Source organism: Synchiropus splendidus, chromosome 14 (assembly GCF_027744825.2).
Source record: "Synchiropus splendidus isolate RoL2022-P1 chromosome 14, RoL_Sspl_1.0, whole genome shotgun sequence".
Taxonomy (NCBI): Eukaryota; Metazoa; Chordata; class Actinopteri; order Syngnathiformes; family Callionymidae; genus Synchiropus; species Synchiropus splendidus.
In genome coordinates, this window is record NC_071347.1 from 19,975,949 (window position 1) to 20,003,900 (window position 27,952).

The following is a 27,952-nucleotide window of genomic DNA, read 5'->3' on the forward strand; positions in this document are numbered from 1 at the left end:
ACCGGAAGACCACACTGTTGACTTGAGCGCATCAAAAGTAGGTGAAACAGTGAGGAAGCGACGGAATTTTGATAAACGCTCGAAAATGTCAGCTGGTGGCGGAATTAAGATACCGAGCCGCTTGCCGCTGCTGCTGATAGATGAAGGCGTGCTTCTCCCGGGCTCCACCGTCCGGTTCAGCGTCAACTCCCCGCGGAACATGCACCTGGTGAAACACCGTCTGCTCACCGGGACGTCTCTCAAGAGCACCATCATTGGAGTCATTCCCAACACGAGAGACCCGGAGCACGACACCGACCAGCTGCCCGCCTTGCACAAGTAAAGAACAATTTCATCCATATCCCAAAATTCGACTAATAAGGTTATTGCTTTCGGACAGCTGTGCAAATGTATACATCAACAAACCTCTGGGTAGAGAGCCTTGCGAGGGTCGCTAAGTAAACAAAGGTGGACTCAAAAGTTTTCTGTACATAAAGTTATTGGAAATTATAACTGAATAAGAGTGATCACAGTAAAATGATAACCTGTTGGCCTTGGAGGCGCAGTCAAACAAACTGTTTGCTGTATTTAAATGGATACACAAACAAGTTATATGTCGAACACAGTCGAACCGTTATAACATGGCAGCCATATTGGAAAATGAATTCAAGGTTGAGGGTGAAGGTGCAGTCTTGTTCCTGAAATAAGCAGCAATAAGCTAACTGTCATAAATGGAGTTTTGGATTTTATGAACTACATATCTTGAATTGAGTGTCTGACATCTTCTGAAAGTGCATGTTCACTTTAATTTTCTGTTATAATTGACGCAAAAGTTTGGCAGGATACTACGCTGTTGGTTTAAAGGTAACTGAAACGGCCCTAAACTATTTTGTTATGATGATGTGCAGTGATGATTAGCACCAAAACTTGTAAAACTGGTTTAAATGTGTTGATATGCAGTGACAGGAGCATCTTGCTGATGTTTTTGTTGACGGAACTGTGAGGAAATATGATTAAAAACAGACTATCTCATGAAATACATGTGATTTTGAGTTGAATCTGCATGTTCATATTTGTTCAAGGCTACATTTAGGCATTGTTGACCTTGTGTTCTGGATCGAAGGCTCGATGATAAACTAGGGCAGTGAGATGGACTTTCGCCTCTGTCAGGCCGATGTGACAGTCTGGTTACTGAATTGTTCAGATGTGTCTTTGGCAGGGACAGTGTCAAGAACTCTGCATGTTTTCTGTTTCTCCTGGATGAAAACATGGTCAGTGGGTTTTTTATTTATTTATTTTTCCACAAATTTTACACAAATCTGTCATGAGGCAAAGAAAACAACATTGTAATAAAGTTAGTGTGGAAAGTGGAGCTAGGGAAAACAGTTCTTTTACTTGGAGTCAGTTATACAGAGTAATGGATCTCTATAGGTTAAGGTGCATCAGGGCTCAATGTTGCTCCCCCTGATGAGAAGAAAGCTAAATTGAGTCAGCCTAGCTTGCATCCATGGTAGCAGAGTTTCGTTTGTAGGCTCAATGATGCGGTTACAAGGCCACTCTTCCATCATGAGTCACTCCAACGAAAATACAGTAGTTTGTAATTTAAGGTCTTGATTTCTTGATGTGCATTGTAATTCATGAACTGTCTCATGAAATGTTTTCATAGACGATAAACTGATGTGAGTTATCAGTTTAAACAAGCACTTAGGGATTGTTATCTCAATGAGGTGTTCCTCAGCCAAGCCCATGATGTCTTCCTAATGTTTTTGAAACTTGTTTTATGGCCGCTTACCTTCTGAGACGTGTCAGCACAGACCATCCAGAACTAACCTGCAGGCATGGAAAACCTGGCATGCCCACAGACTGCTCTCTCCCCTCACTGTGAACCTGCTCTCATCTGTGGCTACGGTGCGGTACTAGTCTAGTTCAAGTTGTGGACCTCCCTAAAAATGTCAGCGACAAGAAAATGTCAAATAAAAAAAGACTCTGAAAGCCTGTAATAGGTTTTATGGCCTGTTTGGCCGTTGAGAATCCAGGCGCCTCAGGACATATTCTCACTCAGTTTTGGGACGAATACTGTGCCTCTGTCTCGATTAGGGTTTTTTAGAGTGCTGGTTGTAAATCTGGTTCCAAAATATAACAATATGTGACGCAAGACAGAAAGGTAACAATATGAGGTTTGGGACGAAGTTTGAGTCTGATCTCAGGATGAAGATCAGTTCCGTCTGTTTAACTACAGAAAGCGACATTTTCAAATTGTTTCTTCGTAAATATAAGACGAATAATGATGAAAAGATCTACATATTCCTGCACCAGTGTTAGTTGATTGTGACATGTTGGGTCCTCAGGTCCTCTGGTACTTTCCTTATCACACACCTTGACCTTTAAACTGTGGTTCAGTAGTGGGGCTTCAGCATTAACTGTTGTGAGTTTAAAGTGGACCTGTAGCCCTGAATTTCCTCTGCTAAGGAAGTTGTGTGGTTGTCTTTCTGTCTGCCTTCCTGCTGGCGAAATAGTTCAAAAATGAATGATTACATTTTGGGTTGTCATCTGGATCCAGGACAATTGGTTACCCTTACCCCGTAGTGCAGCAGCAGTTGCAGTGCTAGCTTTGTTGTATCATGCAGGTAAGTTCCAACATGCTACTGCCTCCTGCGCCATTGGGCTCATTGTTCTCACTGATAATTCATAAGCACAGAATTACACAGATAAAATAAATGTAGGGGCTTATTCAAGGGAAAAACATAGTTGGAAATATGGGTCTCAGCGGAGGTCTGTGCTCTTTGAGTGATTTTCTAGTTTTCTCGTAATGTTATTTGATTCATTGCCGCGTTTAAATGTGCTTCAGAAACACAAACGCACGCACACTGGAACCCTGACCAACACCAACTGAAGGGGCGTCATTGGGGAAAGATTTATCCCAAAGTGTCCTATATCACTTTAATGGCCCATGAAATGAGCTGGATTCAATCCACTTTAAACAGGTATTCAAAGGCAGATCACGTCTGATGTGCAGTTGTGTGAGTGGGTGGGAGAGGAACTTGAAAACAACTCTCTTGAAGGTATGATTGGAGTCTGTTTTACTTCTTTATTCCAACATTTGCTCTGACTGCAGGTCAAGTTGCTTTTAAACGTTTGAACATGTTCCAGTTCTGACAGAAAATGTCTGGTAGTGTTTGATTCCTCTCTTTCAGGTTTGCAAATTATTAGTGGGAAACTAAAGGAGCAGCCAAATATAGTTTCCTGATGTACATTGTGAAACTTTCCAGAGAAATCGACGTGTGTAATATGTGTGTTTGAAAGCAGCACATGCTGCAGTGCTCGATGGAACCGCAGTGTCAATCATCCTTGTGTTCGTCAAAGGTCTTTTGTAACAGTAAGTAGCTAAGTAACTAAGGAGAATGAGGACACAAAGAAGGCTATGAAAACATGTTGAGGATGTTTCGATAAGTCACCAAATTGTGTGTGAAAATCAAATTTCATGGGTTTTCTTTAAGCAAATGCGACTCATACAAGCCTTGAGGTTTGATCAGATGACTGACTTCTAACCGGCGCAGACTTCTGTGTTGATCTACGGATATTGGACATGATGCTTTTAATTACTTTTTGGCGTCTATTGAATCCAATTTTTTATTTCTCTGTAGAATCGGAACTGCTGGGATCGCTGTCCAGGTGGTCGGCAGTAACTGGCCGAAGCCTCACTACACCCTCCTCATCACGGGACTGTGCCGCTTCAGTGTGTCCAGTCTGCTGAGGGAGCAACCCTTCGTCCTGGCAGAGGTAAAACGCTGTGCCATTATATAGTGCAGTCACCAAGTTTAACTCCACAGAAACCATGTAATGTCCCTCTCTATTTCTATCCCAGGGTACTGCGCTAGCATGAACAAGAACTAGTAATGTGTAGCAAGAATAGTGCAGCTCTCATGAGCCAGGATTTATACTTAGTTCCTCCAACCACTGTGCATTTGTATGGCACCAACCTGTCTTTAGACTGGGGGCGGGTCACACTCATTGATTGGCTGGTCATATTGTGCAACCGCTGCGTATTGTTCGGTTATACAGATTGGACATACAGGAGTAGGACTCATTGTGAATGAAATGAATCTAGCCAGTCTCTGGCAAAGTGGTGTGGAGGCGTTGTCTCTAGAGCCACAGTCTCTTCTGAATTTGACTGATGTGCCAGGGTAGTAGCAGGTGGCTGTTTGAACAAGCCTTTGTAGCAACCAACTGTGATGCTATAAAGAACATTGGCGGTAATGTCGTCAGAATCCTGTCCAAAATTTTGCCTTGTAATGAGGATTGTCGGAGTAAAATGTTTGACACAAATGAAATTGATGCTGTAAATGAGTGAGGTCTGGCACTCCTGAAGTCTGGCGCCCCCGACTCATGGGCTGAGTATCGCCTAAAGCGAAGGAGAACCTTGGAACGGCAGCGACCACAAGTGTGGGTCAGAATATGTTGAGTTTAATGAGACACCTAAGTTTTTCTGCAACTTCGTAAAGAAGGGGTTCTGGTTCTGTCAGTGCTGCGGTCCAGTGAATTAATGGATCGCAGTTTGAGGGCTTGAGTGTTGGAGCGTATCCTAATAAACAGTTTCATAGCAAGTTTTCTACACAAATAAACAGCACAAGCGATTCATTTAGCGCTCAAATAACAGCGTGGAAAGACTGAAGCACTTTGTTGGTTACAGTCATTGGACACAAGTCCAGTGACCACTTTGTATTGAACAGGGAAAAAAATCAGATTACTTACTTATCATAACAGCATATTGGAATAATCTTGCTCCACTGAAGCCAGAAATCTCTGATGAGGTTTGTTGTACAACCTGCGTGTATTTTCAGATAAACAAGAGGTGTTTTCGTGTGAATTATCTGGACGCTTGAGGGACAAATATTATTCTCTTATGTATAATGTGGTTGTGATCTTGTTCATCATCTTACTTTGGCTTTCCTCTGCAAAAGTTCTTGTGTTGATGGACTTTGATGGATTCGTACTCCATGGTCCAGATCCACTGTCTTCCCCAAAAAGGCTGGCCATTTTTCTGTTTGCCATCTCCTTCTTTTTTCTTTGTAGCAAATACATCAATACTGACCAAAACATCTACAATTGTGCTTTTTAGATTGTGTATTTATATATGTACGTGCCTGTTTCTGTAACTATGAATTTCAACTTCTGTCTTCATTGTGGGAGATTTCTGCTCAGCCAAAAAACACAACACGCTCACACACACACACAAATGAATCCTGCCTATATAAACTGTGCGTATTTTCACAACATGCCATCTTGTGTTAACAAGTACTAGGAGATATTTAAGATTCTGGTGGGTGGGGAGTTCATCCAAATATTCGGGGAGGTTGGCTGCTGGTGCCAAAGAACACATGTAGTGCTCAATCAACCTTTAACAAAGTCATGAGAAGAGTAAACGGCCATCTGATAAGATCGTCCAGCATCTGCTGTGCTCTGAACACGAGTGTTTTTTTCTGTGTCTTCTTCCTGTGGTACCGTGAAACAAGAAAGTGGAATTTAAATGTCACATTTTTGTTCACATTGTTTTATCACCTTTCATTTATCATGTAAGATCATTGAACTTCTTGCCTGTGAATCAGTAAGCATTACATTCCTTTGATTCTTTGTTTGTTACATGTATTGTGGGTTCGAAATACATCATGTGACATGCTGAAGCGCAGACATCTGACTCCAAGCTGCCTAGAGGTTTCTGCAGTGGCGGTCAAAGTGTTTTGAAGTGGAGACAACCTAAGCCGAAACCACAGCATATGGAGACCAAGTAGTAGACTTTAAGAAGTTGGTCTTGGTCTCTGTCTCAATTCGTCTCTGGTTAGGTCTCGGCTACAACACTGATGAATATAAATGTACAGCGGTTGCTCAGCTGTCTTGGTATACAAGTGTTTGGTTTGCTAGCAAAAACTGCAAAAGCAGTTACAAATAAGGCTTTATTTGTCGGAGCACTGTGTTTTATTTCCGTTTCAATATGATTTAAGAGTGTAGGAGGATTACCAGTAATCGTGTTACTGACGACACAGAAGTCCTTGTTGAAGTCGCCATATAAGAAGGAGAGTGAAAGAAGAGTAGGTTTCACCACGTTGTTGGAAGGTAGAAATGGCAATCTCAAGGCACTAATAAGGAACTTTGATATACAAAACATCTTTAGCACATTTATTTGTTCAGACAGTGTCTTCAGTCGTCTATCACAGAGCTGCAACTGATCAAAAATGTGGCTGCAGTTGTGAAAGTTCTCACTTACACTAGGATGTTGGACTGCATCACAACAGTCTTCAAGTTAGATTAGATGTATAATTCAAATCACTGGCGTCCTGTGTGTCCAAGCTCTTACTAACATATATGCTCTCTACTTGTCCCAAGTTCACCCAGGACTTGTCTTATTTTTGCGTGATTAAGATATGTGTCTTACACAGGGGTGTGTTTGTCTCATCCTGGCCTTGTGATGACTTACAGGTGGAGCAGCTGGACCAGCTGGAGCAATACACTAACCCAGCTATTGATGATCTCCCAGGAGATGGTGAGCTGGGGGAGCTGTCGCAGAAGTTTTACCAGGCTGCTCTTCAGGTGCGCGCCTCTGCTCTCACGTTGTTTTCAACAAATCAAATCCACTTAACTTTGTTTCAACACACTTTTGGGATTGGTTGGTGTGCGGGGGGCACAAACAAACTCCAAAACTCTTTCGATGCACCCCTCGGTTGAATAAAACAAACGCTAGAGCCAAGTCTCAGTTTTGCGTAGATGCTGGCCCTTTTCTTGTCAGCTCTCACCCATGAATGAAAATGCTTTGCCAGACACAGTCGGAAACCTGATCAGATTTCAAGCAACTTCATGTCGGGTTCTGGAGATCAGAAAAAAAATGTAGAAAAGTGGCCTAGAAACGTACTCCTGTGGGGGGTTGAAATTGGGGTTACTTGTGTTTCTAATATTTCTGCTTTCACTTGTTTAAAGGATTCTCTGCGTTACAATACTTGATGGCATCTTTCTCTTTCTGATCTGTAAATTTCACACTTCTGGGTTCATTTCAAGTTTATATCTGTAAAATTACTCATGCGGTTCAACTTAACCATGGTCCTTGAACAAAGCATTGCATTTTCAGCCACAAGAAATAAGATTTTGGCAGAATCAATGCATTCACATTGCATGTTATATATCTAGCTGGGTGATATGTTAAACATTTTTGTGTTGCGCTAGCTTTGGCCTGCATCTATGTGTGTTGGAACATGCTGTCACTTTCATCTGTTATCACAACTAAGGTCTTTACCGTGAGCCTGGCGTATCGCTTGGCTGCTAGGAGTTGCGATGCATGTGTCAGCTTCATATTTGCCTGCAAAAAAATCAGCTCATTAATCCTAACTTGAAAATGGTTCTTGAAACGAACAATGCCGTTCCTGCGCCACTCCTTGAAAACCAAGTGGTGGGGTGACTGTTTGAAAAGATGGTTTGAAGTTATGGGGCGTAGGAGATGAATTGAGTTTAAAGGAATGATTTAACAATACTGACATCCAAACTTAAAACTGCTTTTCTGGAGGTATTCTATTCTGCAGTAGTCAGCAGCACGTTGAGCACCAATGGAAACTGGTTGACAAGCAACAGAGTTGACGGAAAAGGTTATTTAGTGGGGAGAGTGAGCGCAGATGTGGGCAACGGAGACAGTGACCACAATAGACAACAAATGCAGTTTTTAGTTCATAGTAAAAATGAGACTTGATAACGTTAAGAATGCGGTCATGGTGTTGCTGGCTGTTGGGCTCCCATATTTGTTTTCTCTGGTTTCATGTGTTATAAATGTTGAAATGTTGAGTAACTCTAAACCATGCAAAGAGGTTGTGCTGTTCATGTACGTGTCACAGTGGCTGTACTTTTGTTTTGTCTTTAACTGGATATGATGTGTGCACTTTTGACGTTCTATCACGTGGTAATGATATTTGACAACTGGCTCCCCAGCTGTTAACCCTCAGAAATGAGCGGCTAGAGTACAACTTAGCCTTAAATGATCCCCTCAATGTATCTACACTGTAGGTCATCATGTGTTTATCATCGCTGCTCCGAGACCTCATCGTAGTTGGTGCAGGAATTTCAATTGGGAAGCATCCTGGAGACACCCAAGGTGGCCAAAGCCACTTTACCTGCTGTTTCTACTCTGAGGTCTTCTCCCAGAAGGACAAGCTTCTCACTGCTTATATCTGCGGTCTTGTTGTCTTGGTCACAATCCAGTGTTAGTCAAAACTGTCCGATTTTGTAGAGCTTGGTGTTTGTCAGTTGTTGCTTCCCTTGAGTCGTAGGAGGGCCACACGCATAATGACCAACAATGGAAACGCCTGATTACCTTTTAAGATTACTTTACAATGAAAATGCTTATGTGTGTGACCCTGTTTAAGATGCTGCACGGCTTCCACTCACAAGACCTCTAGATACCGATCTCCACCTGAGGAGAAGTCTCATCTCCAACCTTGAAAACATGGTAGTTATTCTGGATCAAGTAAGAAAACTAGATCAGTCGAAATCATCATAGTTGAAAATCATCCTCCAGCCTTGCTGTCCGGAAAGAATAAGTGTCTCAGTCCAACCACCATTTCCTCCAGACCCAAATCAGGATGAAGAAGATAAAGAGGGGAGATGTGAACACCTGTTATTACTGTACAGCTAATCGCTATTATTTTTCCTTGGCAGTTCCCTGTTTCCGCTGCTGTCTCTCTCTTTGAACTGCTGATCAGTGGTGTTTGCTCAGTTTAAGAAATGATTAATGAAGAATGTAGGGTGTTTATAAATGGTGGAATGAAAATCCAGCGGAGAGTGAATCTTGTGGTTACATCATAAATGTAATAAATCTGCTGGAGAGATTTTCTTTCTGGCACAGTCAGGTGGAACTGTTGGTTGAGGACCTTGTGGAGAGGTGAAATCTCAGCACTGGCTTATTGAACAGTCCCATAATCTCAGTTGGATGGAATGACCCGAGACAAAGGAAGCAGACTGCTGCTTGATGAAAACATTTGCCCTGAAACTGACAGAACAGGAGCCGCTGAACATGAGTGAATGATTGAGTGGCAAAATCAGCAGCTTGTACCCGACAAGGTCACGGGGCAGAATCACAGTCGCAGGGGTCAGTTGTCTGGGCCTTTTTAGAAGCATGAACACCCACCCATGGCACCACTTGTCTGACCTCTTCGTACTCTCATGGATCATAAATGTCTTCTTCAGTAACACACTCAAGACATGATGTTACCACAGTCTGGACTGTGGTAACATCTATACTGCAATGTCAGGATGACAGTGAACAGATGTTAGTTCTGTCTCTGGATTTCACTATTGTGTTACTCATCCCCACCATGCAGCTGTAAATTCATTTTTTTGGTGAATTAAGTAACTATGATTGATGAAAACTCTTTCTTTTAATCAGGACTATGTGATTACATTACTCTCCAATGAGATTTCTCTATGTTTTTATTCCTCTCTTGAGCAACACACACCCATGAATTCAGATTTTTTTAACCCGCTATTAAAACCACGAATGCCCAAATAATGGAGTCTTGAAGTGTTTCACGGAGCCAAATCAAGAAAGGATGCTGGACTCAATACTGTACACATATGATGTGGATGTCCATGCAATGCAACACCAGATTGCTGTAGTTACAGTGGATATAAAAAGTCGGCGCACCTCTGTTCAATTGTTAATTGATGCAAATAAATGACACCAAGGTCAATAATTTCACAACATATTCCACCCTTAATGGGACCTATAGGTGTACAACACAGTTGGAAAACAAAGTGAAAACCTTAAACTTGTACTTTGTAGCAGCATCTTTGGATTTTATTACAGAACTCGTTTTGTGTTGGAGTCTATCAGCATGGGACATCTTGATGTGGCAATGTTTGCCCACTGTTCTTTCCAAAACCGCTCCAAATCTGACAAATGGCAAGGGCATCCCACAGATGTTCGATTGGCTTCAGGTCTTGGCTCTGGCTGAAAATCTTATTCTGGTAAATCTATTCTTTGTTGATTTGAATGATGAAATTCATCTTCAGCTTTCTAGCAGAAGCCCGGTTTTGTGCCAAAAACTGACTGGTATTTGGAACTGTTCAGAATTCCTTCCCCCTTAAATGGCACTGAATATACCTTTTGGAGCTACAGCTACGAGGTTCAACCTTGGTTTTCTCAGACCATTACGCATTTTCCCACATGCATTTGGAAGATTTGAAGTATGTTTTTGCAAAATGAAGTCAAGCTTGAATGTTTTTCTTCGTAAGATCTTCGTCTTTCAACCCTACTTCACAGACATATGAAGAATATGGGAGACGTGTATTACACAGCCTGTACGTCTCATAAATTCCTGCAGCTACTTCAGTGTTGCTGTTGGCCTCTTCACTGCCCCCCTGCCCAGTTTTCTTCTCGTCTTGTCATCAATTTTAGACGGCCTCCTTATTTCCTCCGCTTGATGACTGTCTTGACTGCGTTCCATCGTATATTTAATTCCATGGAAATTCATTTGTACCCTTTATCTGATTGAACAATGAGATCCCTCTGATGCTTTGGAAGCTCTCTGCTCTCAGCTGAATTATATTTTAGTGGGGCTCTTCAAGAGCTGACAGGAATGTGCTGACTCCCCTTGAAGAGTTTGAATGTACCGTAGTATTCGGACAGTAGAGTGCACCGGAATATTAGCCGCTCCCTGTAAATTTAAGTGTGAAAATAGATCTTGTTCATCCATAAGCTGCAGCAGTCTATAAGCCGCGGTTGCTCCAGAAAGGTCTGTGGTGCACCTGGCTTAAAAATGCGGAGGATCACTTGTGTCCTGGTCAGGCTCTCCCTGACCTCTCACCCCCAGATGCTAGGAAAGAGTGCAGGCCATTACGGCAACAGTATGTGCCCTGTGACCGGTCTTTCGTCCAGTGTTCTCTGGCCAGAATACGCTGGAAGAGACCCCTGTCCAATATGACCTCGCTGTCTAAGATTTCATCATCCATATTTTATCGCTTGTATTTTTTGTCACGTTACGCACAATTAAAGACTCTTCCGTGTTTTGCTAAACTTGGCGGACAAGTTCTAGGAAAGCATGATTCTCTAGTATAAAGTGAAGGCCAGTGTTTGATTCCACATCCTGCCATTTTCATCTTGTGTCGACATATTTGTCCACTCAACCGTTCAAGTGTGACTCTGTATGTGGTCCAGCTGGTGAGATCATTTTATGGCACATTTAGTCTCTTGACACAGTCAGATTTGAAGTCACAGTTCAAAGGGCACTGGGAGTTTAGAATGTCATTGAGGTCAAGCTTTTCGGGCCAAGTTTGACCTGTAGCCGACGAGTCATTTTAAATCAGTTTGGATGGTATTTTCATTACAAGAATTCTTTGAATTGGATTTCTACATTGTTTTACCTCTAACTCCAAAAACAGCTTCAGGCTTAATCCCGTTCCTTAACACTTAATTAAAATTCCATCTGCTCCATAACCCTCGAAGCTTTTATTGACATGCAGTTGGAGTCATGTGTTGTGTTTGTATTTCCTTATTTCGGGTGTCCCAGTAAATATGGGTTCTGTTGACAGGTAAGGCAGACGAAGCCTGATGTATGGTCAAAGCATCTGTTATTGAATCTCCCCCCGTGGCCTTACTTAGTGTTTTTGTGAAACGGATTGCTTCATAGTAGCGACATAGCGACATCCGTTCATGTCCAGAATTTTATTTTACTTGTTGGTCCTCTGCCGTCCATTGTCTCAATGTTGGTGACAGATTTTGTGGCATCTTCACCTTTTGAGATTATTTTTTTTAGGGCTGTCACTGGCCCATGGGGCTGAACATATTTTTTGTCCTCTGTTTTCTAACCAACTGTTGCTGGTCACAATCTCTCCCTAGGATTTTTCCCAGCGTGGGGGGCGTCTCCAATGGGAGTGGGGAGGTCCTGGTAGACCTAGTCCTCCAGCCATTCATACTTTCTACAATGCATTCATCCAGTCACTGTGTGAGTGGTTGTCTATGTGTGACCTTCAATTGGCTGGTGACAATCTAGAGGCAGGGGACATATTATGTCATTCAGAATGAGAGAAGAGGGAGACTGAAATATTGGAGTCTGTTGCACTGGTGGGGAAACAAAAGGTTTAAGGAGAATGGCCCAGGCCAAAAGTGATCAGCAACAGATGAGGCTATGGACTTGGTGTGCCATGGCTTATCAAAAACGTCACTAAGAAAAAAACGTTAGACTGTGTGAGCTTTTGTGGTGACATGATGTATCTGCTGCTCCCCAGATCTTGGGGCCAAATGTGGAGAGTCTTTCCAGAGGTTTTGTGGAGCCTTGGCAAAACAACAGTGACCCACACAACATCGCACAGCTGGATGCAATCTTTATTGATTCCTGAATCCATTATGAATAAGTTCAAGAATGGCAACATTAAGTCCGATAACCAGAAACAGCAGTCACGTGTCTCAGCGGCGGCTGCAACAATCTGAACATTACAGCAATAAAATGCTTGCTGTGATTAATAGGATTTCATGCACAACTGGGATTCAATCTTCCCAAATGTGTCTTCAGCTCTTGGGTATGCTGGACATCTCCGTTCCCGTGGTGGCCAAATTCCGCCGGATGTTGGACAGCTTGCCCAAAGAAACTCTTCCTGACGTTGTTGCATCTATGATCCGAACTTCCAACAAAGAGAAGTTGCAGGTCAGTTGGTTTGTCTTGCATTATCTCATTTTCATTCTGGATTCACTCCGCTGCAGTCCAACTCAAGTCACAAGTGTGAAACAACTGCTGTTTTTTTCAAGGTGCTTGAAGCTGTCAGCCTGGAGGAGCGTTTCAAGATGGTCCTGCCGATGCTCATGAGACAAATCGAGGGTCTTAAACTGCTGCAGAAGACTAGAAAGAGCAACCCTGATCAGGAGAAGATGGTAGCCAGGTCATCCACTTTTAACTTTAGGTTGTGTATCTCTGATAGGTGCGTCTCATCTTCTCAGGTTTTGAAGATGCGTAAAGGAGCCATGCTTCCAAGCCGACCCTTCAGTCTGGATGAGGAGGACGAGGACGAAGATGACACTGCAGCTCTGGAAAGAAAGCTTCAGAGAGCCAACATGCCCGAAGCTGCTCTGAAAGTTTGTCTGAAAGAGCTCAAGAGGTGATCAAGATTATGTTTTCGCAGCCAACATTTGATCAACTCATGTGTTCGTGTTCACATTTGTGCTCAGATTGAAGAAGATGCCTCAGTCCATGCCTGAGTACGCGCTGACCCGAAACTACTTGGATCTGATGGTAGAACTTCCCTGGAGCAAAAGCACGAAAGGTGAGACACACTTACGAAATCTGTTCTTTCCAGTCTGCAGAATCCAGTGGAGCAATAGAATGTGACAACTTTCCTTTGTCTTAAACAAAGGAAGACAGAAAAGAAGCTGACATGACATGCAATGCCCATCCACTACCATGGTGTCTGATCTTGTGAGGCTCATGTTGTAAATGTCACATGACTGGATTTTTAAGGGTGTTTGAGACATCTTTAATATGTTTCAGGGCTTAACAGTTTAGCTCTCTGAAAATGCCTGTTAACGCTACATTGAAAGAGTCTTTCAGGTGACAATAAACCCTTAAACTTCTGCAGTATGACTGGCCAAACACAGACCAGAGCAGGGCGTTTAGACCCTTATTACGTAGGCTTGAGTCAGAAAGTGCGTTGGTGTAGTTTGATGGGTGTTAGTTGATGTGTGTTTCTGGAAGTCATGCTGGCAGTCTGAGAGAGTGAGAAGACTAATCCAGCTGTGCAGTCTTTCCCCACCTGCTGAAAAAACACCTGGATGTTGACTATCTGCCGGCAGAAAAACAGAAACTGAAGAAGGCCAAGAGAGACCGTTTCTTATTGTAAATATGAACAAATATGAATATGAACAAGGAGTGAAATGGAAGAGAAGCTGAGTGTAGCAGTTGCTGGGATTTATGGCTTGCGAAGCTGATAGCTCCTCTGGAGGAGCAAGACATGGTGGCTTCCAAATCCTTCTATGCTTTTGAAAGCCTTTCATTGTAGATAAAGGGAGACTATTCTCTTTTCCTAAACTGCTATGTTGACAGTCTAACTTTAGACCCGCCCCCATCAGATTGACCTTTTTAGTGCATCTTGTCAGACGGGGGGAAGGTTAGCGTTGTTGTCAGGACCACTTCAACATTATCAAAGACCGAAGAGTCTCAAGACCAAAACAAAGATATTTGGAGGTCACGACTAAGACAGTATGTATAAGGTGTCTCAAACTCATCCACAAATGAGTCTTCAGACACCTTATTGGCACCCACTGTGGCCTTTTTGTGGATCTGTTTGATACCCCTGATAAATATTAAAGAAAAAAACCCAAAACAAAACTGAACAAAAAGAGAGAATTCTGCCTTTATCAATTATGTTGTCCAAATATGACAGTCTTCTGTCAGTGTCGACCAGTCTTAAATAGAAATGTTTTCAAGATTCAAGACCAAGACCAATCCCGACAAGACCAGAATGTGAGGATGATACTGTCGTGAGCTCAACAGCACACATACATGGATTGTCATTAGCATCTGGGCCACAATACGATCTTCCAGCTAAAGGGGATTAGGGTCTAAGGTATTATTCTGAGTTGTCTCTACATTCAAGTCATCACTGCCCATGATCTGTTTGTGTCAAACTATCTTCTGTCTCTGAAATGGTATGGTGTTTGTTCTTTCATATTTATTGTATCCCAGTTCTGCACCTCCCTCTCTTCCTCTTGACTTCCTTTTGTTGAACACCATATCTATCCACAGACTGTCTGGACATCCGAGCGGCCCGCACTCTGCTGGACAACGACCATTACGCCCTTGACAAGCTGAAGCGACGCGTGTTGGAGTATCTGGCAGTCAGACAGTTGAAGGCCTCGCTCAAGGTGAAACTGCCTCCATGAATTTACGTGTCAGTACTTTTGTTGTAATGTTGCTTTTGTGTCTTCAGGGGCCTATTCTCTGCTTCGTGGGGCCCCCAGGAGTGGGAAAGACTAGTGTGGGGCGATCCATCGCCAAAACCCTCGGAAGAGAGTTCCACCGCATCGCTCTTGGTGGCGTTTGTGACCAGTCAGACATCAGGGGCCACAGGTCAGTTGAATCCAGCTTGAGGTGTTTATCTTTGGAGTTTGCATATTTTTCTGTGGGCACTCTGCTTTCTTCCCACTGTCAAAAGATGAAGAGGTTAACAAAAACATGTGCTTGGAGCAAATATTGAATGAAAACCAGCTGATGTAGTCAAGACCTTTCCAGGGTGGTCCCCAACTTTGTTGCAGTGACAGCCCCCATCCTGAGTTTCTTGCAGTCATTGTAGTAATGGATCTGTCACAAGGATATGTTCTGACAGCAAAATGTTTATTCAGGAAACACGTTTTGCTCCTCACGCAACTTGTTCAAGTCAAGATCAGAAACATACTTGCTGCACCTGTTGATAAGTCCAGGCACCTGTCTCATCAGGATATGTTTTAGGACATTGTGCTTCCTGTCCATCACTGCTCACAGTCCACCTGTGTAACTGGGCACCGATAATCAGTCTCAGAGCTCAGCCAACAAAAGTGCCATTCATGAATGGTCACCTCCTTCTTGTGCTCTTCAGACTTGCAGCTCTGATGGAGCGGAACTTTTGGCGCAGGGTCGAAGGTGACGCGACTTTCTGAAAAAGAAATGCTGACGGCACCCAGTGATTTTAACTTCCTCAAATGAGAGTGTCTGTGTTTGGAATGTTCACTGTCTGTGTGGTCACACTGCACTGTGACCACCTGTTTGTGTGTATGTGTGGAGCAGCATGTTACAGAGGGATCAGCGACAAGCTTGTGTGCTCTATGATGAACATGTGTCCAGCGCCATGTGTAGCATCCATTGTTGATGCTCCACCACCATCCTTTGACACCAGTTTCGTGGCTCGACATGCAAGAGATGAACCGCCACAGATGTTCTTCAGTCCAATATCAAACATGCACAGAGATATATGAGGACAGACGCTGCAGCAACACATGAAGGAGAAGCAGATGTAGATCTATTGTTTGATAGATTTAAATTGAGTTGCAGGGTCAAAACTGTTCTCCATAAAATGGCTGGAACCTTTGTCTATCTAAACTAATGTCACCTGTCTGTTGGTGTCCAGACACTAGCCTTGTGGGTCTGTTTGGTGACTTGTTCAGTCCCTAGTGTATCATAACAATAATCCTGGTGTGGCTGTGGCTCACATGAAATCACTCTCCATGACAATTAGCAGATGCCTTGAGTTCGTGCCAAGATTACATCACTGGGATTAAAACTTTTGACTTCTCTTGACTCCAGGTAAACTCCAGTCAGATGTGACCCTTTCATAGGTCCAAACCTTCATTTGTCCCTTTCTTTCTGCTATGTTTTCTCTTCATGGGTTCACATGTCACATACATGGAGCGAGACTTTCATCCGGGGTGACGTCAGGTGTCGGGGATCTGACGCAGATGATGTCATCTTGATAGACGTGGACATGCCAAAACATATTACACTTGTCTTTACTCTTTTTTTAGGACTCATCTTGTGCATATCAACCCATTCAGTTACTTCAACTTTTATTCCAGAGCTTATCTTATGAAATGAAGCTCTCCACCACAGTACCTGCGGGTGGTCATAATGTTTCGGCCTATTAGCTTTTATTATTAAACATTGTTTGTCTGTTGCCTGAAGTTGTTATTCAACGTCCTAACCACCAAACACTGGTGAGGTGATTAAATAAACAAACCAGACACATGTCACGCCAAAAAATGAAATTCTGAAGTCTGTTAACATTGGTCTTCATCTGATGTTCTCACGAAATATTGACTCCTTTCATCCAGAGTTTGATCTCAAACGACGGCTCTGGTAATGCGTTTGTCTTTTCATCCGCCAGCAATCAGCTGTCAAAGAGACCAGACGTGGAAGTGTTCGTACATGTTTTTTGGTGGTTTTCTATCTGATTGTGATTAACACAGGGATCAAACCGTCCTCGAATGGGCCTCGAAAAGATTTTTAATTTCAACCCAGATGGATGAGGACATCTGCAGGTTTGGGCGCTGAAGATTGAATTCTATCCTGAGATAGATGTTCGACCCCGGTCAAACTTTACTGTCAGCGTTAATCATCACTGCAGGCCGTATCACAGCCTTCACATCTTGTAATGCTTGACGTGTCAATAGAAGTTGCCCCTCGCAGGCCTGCAGCCAGAGGTCATGCTTCCCAAACAACCTTCAGAACCATGAGTCAAGTTCAAGTTTGGCACAAGCTCCTGGTTAGGTCAAGTTGCCATGAGCTAGGTGCTCCTCCCGGTGGTTGATGGACTGATGTGACGATGATTTTTGTTGCATGTATCCTGCTGTCTGTGATCTTTATGTTGTGTCTGTGATCTTTATGTTGTCTGTGATTGTATGTCGTGTCCAGGTCTGAGAGAACAGATATTTCATCCATGCTATATGTCTTGTACTGTAGCATATTTGACAATAAAGTTACCTAACCTTACCTTGTTTTGTAAGAGCAGAACCTTACGGACCTCCACCTCATGGACCGTCCGGCGAAGCACTACCTACTACGATGTTATGCAGCACGGAAGGCTTAATTCTGCATCATAATGAGAAGGAAAAAGTCCACTTAATGGTCATCGATATGTGATGCCTTACAAGGAAGAATGCGTTGGTCTGTTTAAAACCCCAAATTTACTCTGACCATCGCTCCACCAAGGACCGGACGTGGAGATGAAATGTCTTTATCTCACGTCCTGTTAGAATGAGAACCAGTCGAGATTAAGTCAAGTTCAGTAGATGGAGCTGCAGGCTGTCAGAAAAGCAAGAGGTCATTTTTCATTCTTTACATTAGACTTTCATTTTATACCATAAACTTCAGATAACTTTCTTACAATCTGAATGTTACGATCTTCTGGATTTCAAAATAGCTGGAGATCTTAAGTTTTTCTAGCTGTCTTGCACATGTTTTCACCTCCCTTATAGTAGTTCCCCCTTAGAAGCAGTTCACACCTGTGGACCTCATGGCAGAGATTGTTTGAAATGCCATTTTGACCATGTGGATGTTGGCTCTTGCTTGCCCGTGTGTTTATAAGTGTATATTTGTGAAGGTGCAACTTGCTTGTATTCACAGGCGCACATATGTTGGGAGTATGCCCGGGCGCATCATCAACGGTTTGAAGACAGTGGGAGTAAATAATCCAGTGTTCCTCCTGGACGAGGTGGACAAACTGGGAAAGAGTCTGCAAGGAGATCCAGCAGCTGCGCTCCTGGAGGTCAGTGTCCTCCAGCAATTATTCAAGTGCCTGGACATTTTTGTTGCTCAAGCCAATTGATTTGTTGGTGGAAACACACGATGTATAATGTTTTCTCAGGTTCTGGACCCGGAGCAAAACCACAGTTTCACCGACCATTACCTCAATGTGGCCTTTGACCTTTCCCAAGTGCTTTTCATCGCTACTGCAAACACCACGGCCACAATTCCCCCTGCTCTCCTGGACAGGATGGAGGTGCTTCAGGTCCCAGGTAGGCTGGAGAGCAAGCAGAAGCTGAATAAACTGTTTCATGAAATGCTACTGGCCGGCTGCGTTCCTGAATTCCAGATTGTAATTGAACATTCCTGCTCCTCTGTAAGCCATCCATCATATGGGGGGGATAGTTAAGGATGAAACGTTCACAGATGTGGTAAAACACAAGAACAGCATTTAACGACCTTTATGATCTGCACTGCCATCAATAACCCCACTTATTCTCCACTGAACGATCTGGACTCGGAGCAAAACTGCAGATCTTCAGACCTGTCTTCATCTCTGAATGTGAGGGGATCAGACCTTGAATAAATATAAGTTGGTGTGAGAACACAAAGAGGCGCGCGTCATCAAAATTCCTATAAAAGAGGTTGTGAAAATATTGAGGAACAGTTTAAAAAAACAGTTTGAATCGATCATCATTTGAGCCCAAGATGAGTCTCAGATGAAATACAGTTGCAGACCTTGAAAATACATTCTCTAGTACACACTATACCAAGGGTGGCCAACCAGTCAGCGGCTCAGAGCCACATTGTTTTACTGTGTTGCTGAAAAGAGCCACATACTACACACATATAAGGCTGTAAGGCTCAGCTGAATAGCTGGTCATGTGACTTAGCAGCACTATAGCGGCTAAAGCACATCGCTGTGTGTCACAAGGTTGCTGGTTCGCATCTGGCCTATGTCTCTTGAGCATGTATTTTTAACCGTGATCCTCCTCGAATATTTTGACATTTTGCCAGAATAGCTCTCACTTTTTCGTTTTATTTCCTGTATAAACGATCATCCCAATAGCAACTTTACCAAAAGCAGCCAGTTCAGCAGCTCATTTGGTGAAGAGCCGCATGCAGCTTGGGAGCCCCGGGGTGGCCAGGCCTGCACTAGAAAATGATTTGGTAAAGTGATCGCCTTTGGTCGGACAGACTTCGCTGGGTGAAATTCTGAAATGACTTCATGGACTGGACATAGAGATAAGTTTGGTTTCCCATGGATGCTCTTCCGTAACCATGCACTTGTGGGTTATCTGGACCTTCAGCATAACTTTAACTCGCATGCTGGCAGAATTCGACATTCAAGGAGGGTCAGAACCTTATAAGCCGTGCAGGTTTGAGGTCTATCAGAGCGCTACAATTAAACATGATGGCTCGAGAAACAAAAGAAAACCAGCTGATAATCTGGAGGCTGCAGTTAAACTAACATTGGACGCACTCTTGAGCTATGTGGATCGCCAAGATCGATACAAACTAAACTTTGTAAGAATCCCTCTGTCAGTCTTTATGTTTAAGTTGGACAGACGTTTGGGAACAAGTCCAGTCCAGGACTAAGATGTGAAGTCTTTTTGTCAATTCTGTTCCTCACCTTTAATTCAAAGTTAAATGGTTGACAAATTTTGTGGAAACGCGGTTGTCAAGGAGAGTGATGTGTTTGTGTTTCAGGATACACTCAGGAGGAAAAAGTGGAGATCGCTCATCGGCATCTGATTCCAAACCAGCTGGAACAACACGGACTGACACCTCAGCAGCTGCACATCCCGCAAGACACCACACAGGATATTATTACCAGGTACACACACACACTCACACAGATTTGTCTTCCTATCTTAGTGAGGACTGTGATAGACATACATTAACATAATGCTTTTCCCAGCTTCTCACCCTGATCCTAACCATCTAAAACAAATGGCTAAACTTAATCTTTAGCCTTAACCAAGCTAAAACCCAAATATAATAACCGAGCTATTTTGTAGTTTTAACCCTCAAACTGAGGCTTGACAAAGTGAGGACCGGCCAAAATGTCAAAAATAGAAGTACAAGAACACACACACACACACATTTGTCTTTCTGTTTTGCGAGGACCGCTCATTGCCATAATGCCTTCCTCAGCCTCTCACACTAAACAAATGGCTTCAACCAGGACTCTGAACCAAACTTAAACTGAATTATAATGACCCAGTTATTAGAAAACTTGTGCGGCCCAGCAAAAGGTTCCCACATGTATAGCTAGGCATAGTGTACACACACCTTCAGCTGAAACCATCCAAGCTGGAGCTTGGGGTGTGGGGAGGAGGCTATCATTCATAACAACACATGATTCAAAACTCATATTGAGCTGAGTCTGTGCTGGGAATTCCAGCACCTCTGACTGCACCATGAATCACCGAAGTGCAGTGGAGCATGTGTCCTGCGACTTGTTTTGGGGCTCAGTTTTTGTACCCAAAAGTAGCCTTAGTATTATTATGTTGAGCACTGCTATAACCCTGTTGGCGGCTGGGACACGAGCTGGTTCCAAACTATTCCGCGCTTCAGTGCAGTGGTCTGTGGCCATTCATCGTCTGATTCCTGAGCAGTGGAGCTGATAGTTCAATGCAAGAAACACTCATCATGTCTGTCACGAGCCTTTCTGTCGTTGCAGCACCCACAAAGCAGCAGCATGCTTTTGAACTTGACATGGCAAGGTCTTGTTACACGCTGGGCTCTGGGAGTGATTATATATGAAGGCACTTGTTGTCTCATAATTCACTTGTCCTGGACCCTCAGCTTCAAAAGTCTCTTTGAGCTGCAGTAGTCAGAGGCTGAGCAGACGTCTTACATGGAACTGTAATCATGTTAGAGATGTTCTGAACTTCCTCAATTATGTCCTTAAGTAAAGTGGACTCAGGGCTTCCTGACGAGAACCAGACTGGCCCAAGCTCTGAGCTTATTCTGCTCCCATCGCAGTGACACGTGTGAACCAGCATGGCACCTTGATCGGTCCCAATGTTTAGTTGTGTCACTGCCACTAATGTCCAAGCTGATCTTGATCCTGCTTGTCACAGTGCTGGATGCCTGGAGGTGTTTGGAAAACCCCAAGCCGTTGCATCAGCTTTTACAAATAGCTATGAGGGAGTCATTGAAACCCTTCTGTGTGCCGAGCTTTTCAATCAATGCCCCACGGATTAAAAAATGACACGGTTTGGTTCAGAACACTTAGTTTCAGATTTACACTCATGATTCCTCGGGGCCCGTCCAAGGTCAACACACACTCAACCCTGGCTGTGAAGAGAGTTTGGCTAAGATGTCTCTTTCAGTCCAGACACCGTGGCGGACGTTGGCCTCTGCGACTGTGGGCGGGACTGATTATAGAAGAAAGACTAGAGCCAGATGAAGTTTCCTTTTATCGCGTGGCCGTGAGAATGAATGGTGTGATGAAAGGACTGAGTCCAAAATCTGTACATTCTGAAAGCAAGCGCAAATCCTTCAAAATATCGTGAGGCTGCAGAGAGGGGAAACACATTTCCTGGGTGGGAAATGATGCGTCGACTCAAATCACTCTTCAGCGTCGGAGTGAATCAACAGCTCTCATTCTGACCCTTCTGTCATTGGTCGTGAACAGCCAAAGAGCAGCTTCTTGAATGGAGCTTGTGAGTGATGAAGTGGAAAACCCCGTCAAAAACGTTGAATCATCAGCTGCATATGCTAGCAATGACTGAGCTCTGGCTCTGTTTCCTGGGAGACTGCAGCGCCACAAAACAGCTGCGTTTACGCCTGACTTTGGTTGAATTCCAAGTCCTTCCTTAATCCTCAACCTCACTCCTCAAAACCAAGGGTTAAGGAAAATTTTGTTTCCAAAAATTGAGAAACTCCGTAATGCAGTACGCCTGTTGGGGTGCAGCATTACGCAAAAGAAGTGTTCCATTGTAGGTACCAAATGTGAGCTACCTGCTGTGGGATGATGACGTAACATCCGTTTTATACATTTATTTCCACTAAATACCATGTTTGTCATCTTTTGAGCTGAACGGCACAACTGTCTTTTGACTTGTATATCTCCATTAACAAAGAAAATACTACATTTGTGGCTAGGCCTCTTTGTTTTCGACGCCATCCTTGATACTACACGAAGGATCCTGGGTGCTCCCCAGGTCGGGGAGCTCCTCAAGATTGAGGAAGCTACGTCCCTCTATTTCATTTCCTAAGAATTGGGACGGTCCTTACTCCTTTGTTTTTGAGGGTTGTGGTTGGTTGTAGTTGAGGATTAATGAAGGAATTGGAACACACCATGCAACTACATTCTAGCACTGACCTTTGGTTTGTTTGTGGTTGGAGTCACAAATCAGCAGTATTTGGTGTTAGAGGTGTTTCATTCATGATTTAAGGCTACATCCACACGGAAGCGCACACATCTGATCGTGTTCCGTGACAGTATCCAATAAGTTAGATTTCCCTTTTAATGTACTTCCACACAGTCCGTAACTACTTTTTTTTAAACACGAGGAGCATGGCATATGGAGCAACCTCGGGGGTCCAAAACCAACAACGACTCTGATCCGATGACTGTGTTTCTGCCCTTTTTGTAGTGTGAGAGGAAACATGCAACACACAAAGCAGCGGGTTGAGAACCCGAGTGCTTAAGACCAATGGCTCGGGTTCACTCGAGCTGCTCTTCTTCTCCTGATAAATGATTTGAAAAATGCTTCAAGTGTCAAATCACGGAGCTGATCTTTGTTGGGGTCATGGCTGTATAAACATTTCCCTGAAGGAGTCGCTGTGTTCATGGAGAGTTTCCTGCTCAATATGTTGACTTAACAGTTCTAACGTGGGCTAGCAGCTCAACTTCAGAAACAGGAGGTGCCGGGGTCAGGAGGACAGTGCAGAAGTCCCTGCTGGTTCCTCAATTCAGTGTCCAACAGTAAGTTAATTCTCTGGCGTGTCGGGGGATTTATGCGTTGCTGAGAAACCAACTACAGATACTCACCCTCAGGAATGTCCGTTCCCTCCCATGGCTCACAGCCTTTATGGATCGAGTGAGGACTGGCTGTTTAACTTGGTGTCACATTCTGCATGTGGTGCAAGACCATTATGCATCGTAACGTCCTCGGCTCCCAGCAGGTTGGGGTCACACAGTCGCCACCAGAGTTGCAGCTCTCGCTGGTGAGTCGACCCTGACCCCAGGTGCCCGACGACTCGTCTCCCACGACACGTTTCTGACCACCGTATTTGATTTCACTCTGGCTGCGGGGGTCTCCGGATCACGTCCCATCTGCCGATATATCCCGAGTCAAACTTTGCCTGCGGTCACTTGGGTTACGCTCTTGGAGAAACAAAGGAGAATTGTGGCCCGACTTTGTGATTGCGGCTGAAGTTGGCAGGACAAACCGACCGGGGAGAAGTCCTCCACTGAAGCCATGAAAACCCAACACACCTGTGACAGACTGTTGCCTGGGCCCACCAGATCCTGTCCAGCCTCACATCTGAATCACAGGAGCTTCTTTTGATAGATGTGGAGCTGCTGCTGGAGCCTGCCGTGATGGCTGCAGATGTTGGCGGAGGTTCAGGTGTTGGCAGAACATGGGTCTCCTCCACTTCTTAGTTAGGTGTGCTTGCATTAATGCTTTTGGCTGCAGAGGACGTTGCTTAAAAAATGAACTGTTTCTGTGTTTATGGTTTGCTCTTTCCTACCTTAATGTCAGACAGCACGTAAAAAAACATTCCTGGTGTCGCCGGGACTTTTGAGTCCTCATAAAACCGTGTCAGAGTTGAGAGCGTCGCTTGTCATTTCCGTGGAGCAGATGAACTAAGGATCAGCTCCTCTGAGACCATGGTTCTCCATCAAGTGCGGAGGTCCCTCCCCAGGTGGAGGGGGTCAGGTTGTACTGGCCACATCTCTGACACATGCATGTGCCTTTGCAGGGTGTGAACCGGTTCTGTGCTGTAAAAAAAAAAATTTCATCTTTTTTATTCTGATGATGAGTAGTTCCGGCCTGACAGCGTATAGTGAGCGCTCATTGTTTTGTTCCGGAGCTCCTCACAAGGGCAGAGTCAGAGAGGTAAAGGTGGGGGGTGTTTGTTTTTCTGCTGATCTGTTCCACAGTCAGAAATAGCCTAGAGAGAGATGGATCTGGCGGTCGGCCATGTTTGTTCGGGTGACGCTAGTGAGTTCTGCTTTTTACTTCCGTCTAGTCTACATTTCAATCATGGGAATTAGGATATGAATGGATTCAGATTCGTTCATGTCCGAACTGCGACCCCTTGGCGTTACTGCAGTTACCTTTATCGAGAGTTATGAGCTTCATCTGGAGTTTTCCCTGCAGAATGTCTCTTAGCAATAGAAGCTCCAGTCCAGGAGAGAGTCTTAAGTCGAGCCACTGCTCCTGCACCGTGAGGTGGCTTGAACCTTTTATCAGGGTGCTTCTTGTGACACCTATGCATGACACAAAATAACCAAGAAACAGAGGTCAACATTGTAGTATTGTGTAGCATGGTGGATTTGGACCCGCGTCACACAATCCTGTGTTTATCAGTCTCATCCCACCTTCAGTGTCCAGTGTCCCTGTGTTGTCTGCGCCAGTCTGTAAGACATGGCCTCTTCAGAGCGCGGACGTGGGTTGGACGTGGTCTGTCGGGCAAATATCTGTGAATAAATACCGGATAAATACTCTCAGCACTGTGAACACAACAACGTGTTCAAAAAAAGCCAGAACAGTCGCGGTATCTTTAGCGTGAAATGAACGTCTCATTTTTTAAAAATATGAAGAAATCAGGACCTGTTTTAAGGACTCATATTGAGTCCCATCTCCCTTCTTCCTGTCGCAGCAGCTTCTTAGACCCTGCTCCTCACTCACTCACGTCTGACCTACTGTGTCCCGCAGGTACACGCGCGAGGCCGGCGTGCGCTCGCTGGAGAGGAAGATCGGCGCCGTGTGTCGCGCCGTGGCTGTGAAGGTAGCGGAAGGTCACAGAACCGACAGTGGGGAGTCCAGCGCCGGCGGGTCGACCCAGCACGGAGGTGGGATGATTTGTGCCGCGCATTAAAGAGGAATGTGACTGTAGTCAGCCGCCGTGGTTCAAAGATTTGCTTTTTTTTTTTCCTGGAACTGTGGCTGCACGAGGCCTAATGTGTGTGGACTCATCAATCTGATCTCAAATTTCAAATTCAATAGTGCAGGAAGGAGAGAAGACAAAGCTTTTGTCCTTGTCACAAGTTTCACCTTGACAGTTTACATGTCGCTGACAGCCGTGTTGTGGTCGAGACTCGCCCGAGTGACAGGTCCAAACCAAGACCAATGAGGGAGGCGGGGCCAGGCGGGTGACAGACCTAACTAGTAGTTTGTTTCAGTGCTTGATTTATCTTGGTTTCTTTTGCAGTAAGAAATAATTCTTTCATAATAATTATTATTATATGATAACTAATAGACTTTTGCTTCTGGATTCAGTTTGCTCTCGGACTTGGTCTGGGCTGTTGGACTCAGGTTAGACCACCACTGTCAGGGGTCTGAGGTGGGGTCGGTTTGGGGGCAGCAGCCACAGTTTCCCTCCCCTCACTGACCTCCTCCCCCTTTCCTTGAGGACAGAGACACAGTCACTCTGAAGTGACCCGGGTCTGCCCCGGGACCTCCTCCCGCTCAGCCAGACAGTGGTTGACTGAGAGCAGCAGATGGTCTCTGTGCTCTGATTGTCTCTCTCCTCATATCTTTGAATAAAAAAATATATATATTAAAATCATTGATGCTGGCGATCCATAGAGCTCAATATGACTGTGGCTAATTCAACCCACATGGAGGAGTGGACTCGGTGGAAACGTCCCAAAACCTGTGAAATGACTGTTTTTCTCGTGAGACGGAGCTTGTGGCTGGGCGATAACTCAGCGCAAGAAGCCTCAGCGGGTCCGAAGTGATGTTTGGCAAAGTGTCATTCGTCGAGTGGAGTTTGATCCGCTCAGCTACCGAAGGAAACCTTCAAACGTTGGTGTCACGAGCCCAATAATGAGCAGCCAGAGGGGATCTCATTTGGGTCATGTGACCAACGGGTGACGCTGAAGAGAGAAGTCTGGTGTGTTTTCATGCGTGACTCCCATCATTCGCCATGTTTGGGGAAGGCGACCGCTGTTCGGATCACCTGACCCCATGGTCGTGTGCCGAGTCACGGGCGGTGACTTGGGTGTGTGTGTGTTGGTGTGCAGACCTGGCGGCCCCTCCTGAGATGCCCATCGTGATCGACAGCGCCGCTCTCAAAGACATCCTGGGTCAGCCGCAGTTCGAGATGGAGGTAATCCGATTCTGCACGTGAGGTCAAGGAAGCAGAACGAGGTGTTTGACCACGGTCGGCACCGAAAGGCCCTCCAGCCTTTCAGTCATCTGACAGCTGGGCTTCATAAGCAGATGGAGGGTCCGGGCGCTCCGTCATGGTGGTTCGGTTCTGTTTCCCTGTTACCTTTAAACACCCTTCTGGTTCTCCCTGAAGTGGCTCCTTCTCCCCTGCAGGTGTCCGAGCGCCTCACGCTCCCTGGGGTGGCCCTGGGTCTGGCCTGGACCCCCTTCGGAGGTGAGATCATGTTTGTGGAGGCCAGTCGCATGGAGGGTGAGGGTCAGCTGACCCTGACCGGGCAGCTGGGGGACGTCATGAAGGAGTCGGCTCATCTGGCCATCAGCTGGCTGCGGGCCAACGCCAGGACCTACCAGCTGACCAACCGTGAGTCGGCACCTCTGCCGGGTCGCTCTCCTTCCTCTCCACTCATCTCCTCTGTGTGGTTCAGTGGTCGGCGGCCCAGACCCGCTGGAGGGCACGGACATCCACCTGCACTTCCCCGCTGGAGCCGTCACCAAGGACGGCCCCTCGGCCGGCGTCACCATAGTGACCTGCCTGGCGTCGCTCTTCAGCCGCCGCCTGGTCCGGTCCGACGTCGCCATGACCGGAGAGATCACCCTGAGAGGACTGGTGCTGCCGGTGCGTAGCTCGCTCGTTCGAGCGATTCTCTCCGGCGCTGACGTGCTGTCCTCCTCAGGTGGGCGGGATCAAGGACAAGGTCCTGGCAGCTCACAGGGCCGGCGTGAAGCGGGTCATCCTGCCCGAGCGCAACCAGAAGGACCTGGAGGAGCTGCCGGCCAACGTGCGAGCGGATCTGGACTTCGTCACGGCTCGGACTCTGGACGACGTTCTGAACGCGGCCTTCGATGGAGGTTTCCCCGGAGCCACGGTGCCGACGCAGCTGGCCAGCAAGCTGTAGAGGAGGGCGCCGCATCGTCGGTCCTGCTGGAGCCCGCATCTCTCTGCAGGAGAAGGACCGGTGGAGACGTCAGCGCAGTGACTGTCCCTGTAGTTCACTAATGCCAGAGTTTTTCACATTAACCACTCTGATTTGCACTCGCCTGTATAAAGCTAAATAAATGAAAGATATTTGACAGTTTCCTTTGTTTCTGAGTCACTTTCTCTAGAGGTGATGAAGTGGACTCGCCATGCCGTGTCAACAGACCCTCAGGAAACAAGAGCATAATCCGGATTCGAGAGTGACGCGACTGGCGCGAATGCAGGGACAATCTTATTTGATTTATGTCACAAACACACACTTCATGATCTTCCATTTCTCGGGTCGCAGACGAATCAAGGCCTTTTGGAAAGCAGTTTCACCACCTCTGCACAGACGTCGTCTCCAGTCTGACCGTGTTGTTGAGAGTCATGTGACGTAACACTCGGGGCGAACACAAACAGTA

The 27,952-nt window shown here is 45.2% G+C and overlaps 1 protein-coding gene across 1 annotated transcript; it reads left to right on the top strand.

Moving 5' to 3' along the window:
• On the top strand, nucleotides 1–27,769 carry lonp2 (lon peptidase 2, peroxisomal). The gene is made up of 17 exons (XM_053884574.1): nucleotides 1–318; nucleotides 3,624–3,759; nucleotides 6,454–6,564; nucleotides 12,522–12,653; nucleotides 12,755–12,877; nucleotides 12,944–13,101; nucleotides 13,172–13,266; nucleotides 14,745–14,863; nucleotides 14,929–15,068; nucleotides 18,093–18,234; nucleotides 18,334–18,484; nucleotides 19,923–20,049; nucleotides 25,115–25,251; nucleotides 26,425–26,510; nucleotides 26,726–26,933; nucleotides 26,998–27,188; nucleotides 27,247–27,769. The coding sequence occupies exons 1-17, from the start codon at nucleotides 86–88 to the stop codon at nucleotides 27,466–27,468; spliced, it is 2,511 nt and encodes an 836-aa protein (XP_053740549.1). The 5' UTR covers nucleotides 1–85; the 3' UTR covers nucleotides 27,469–27,769.
• Nucleotides 27,770–27,952: the final 183 nt, after the last annotated feature.

What these genes read in the sequence shown, in the direction of transcription:
- lonp2 (XM_053884574.1), top strand. Translation starts at nt 86, where the DNA reads ATGTCAGCTGGTGGCGGAATTAAGATACCGAGCCGCTTGCCGCTGCTG. An exon ending in CCAACAAAGAGAAGTTGCAG is followed by an intron (nt 12,654 to 12,754) that starts GTCAGTTGGTTT and finishes GTTTTTTTCAAG; the next exon opens with GTGCTTGAAGCTGTCAGCCT. An exon ending in CAGCAGCTGCGCTCCTGGAG is followed by an intron (nt 18,235 to 18,333) that starts GTCAGTGTCCTC and finishes ATGTTTTCTCAG; the next exon opens with GTTCTGGACCCGGAGCAAAA.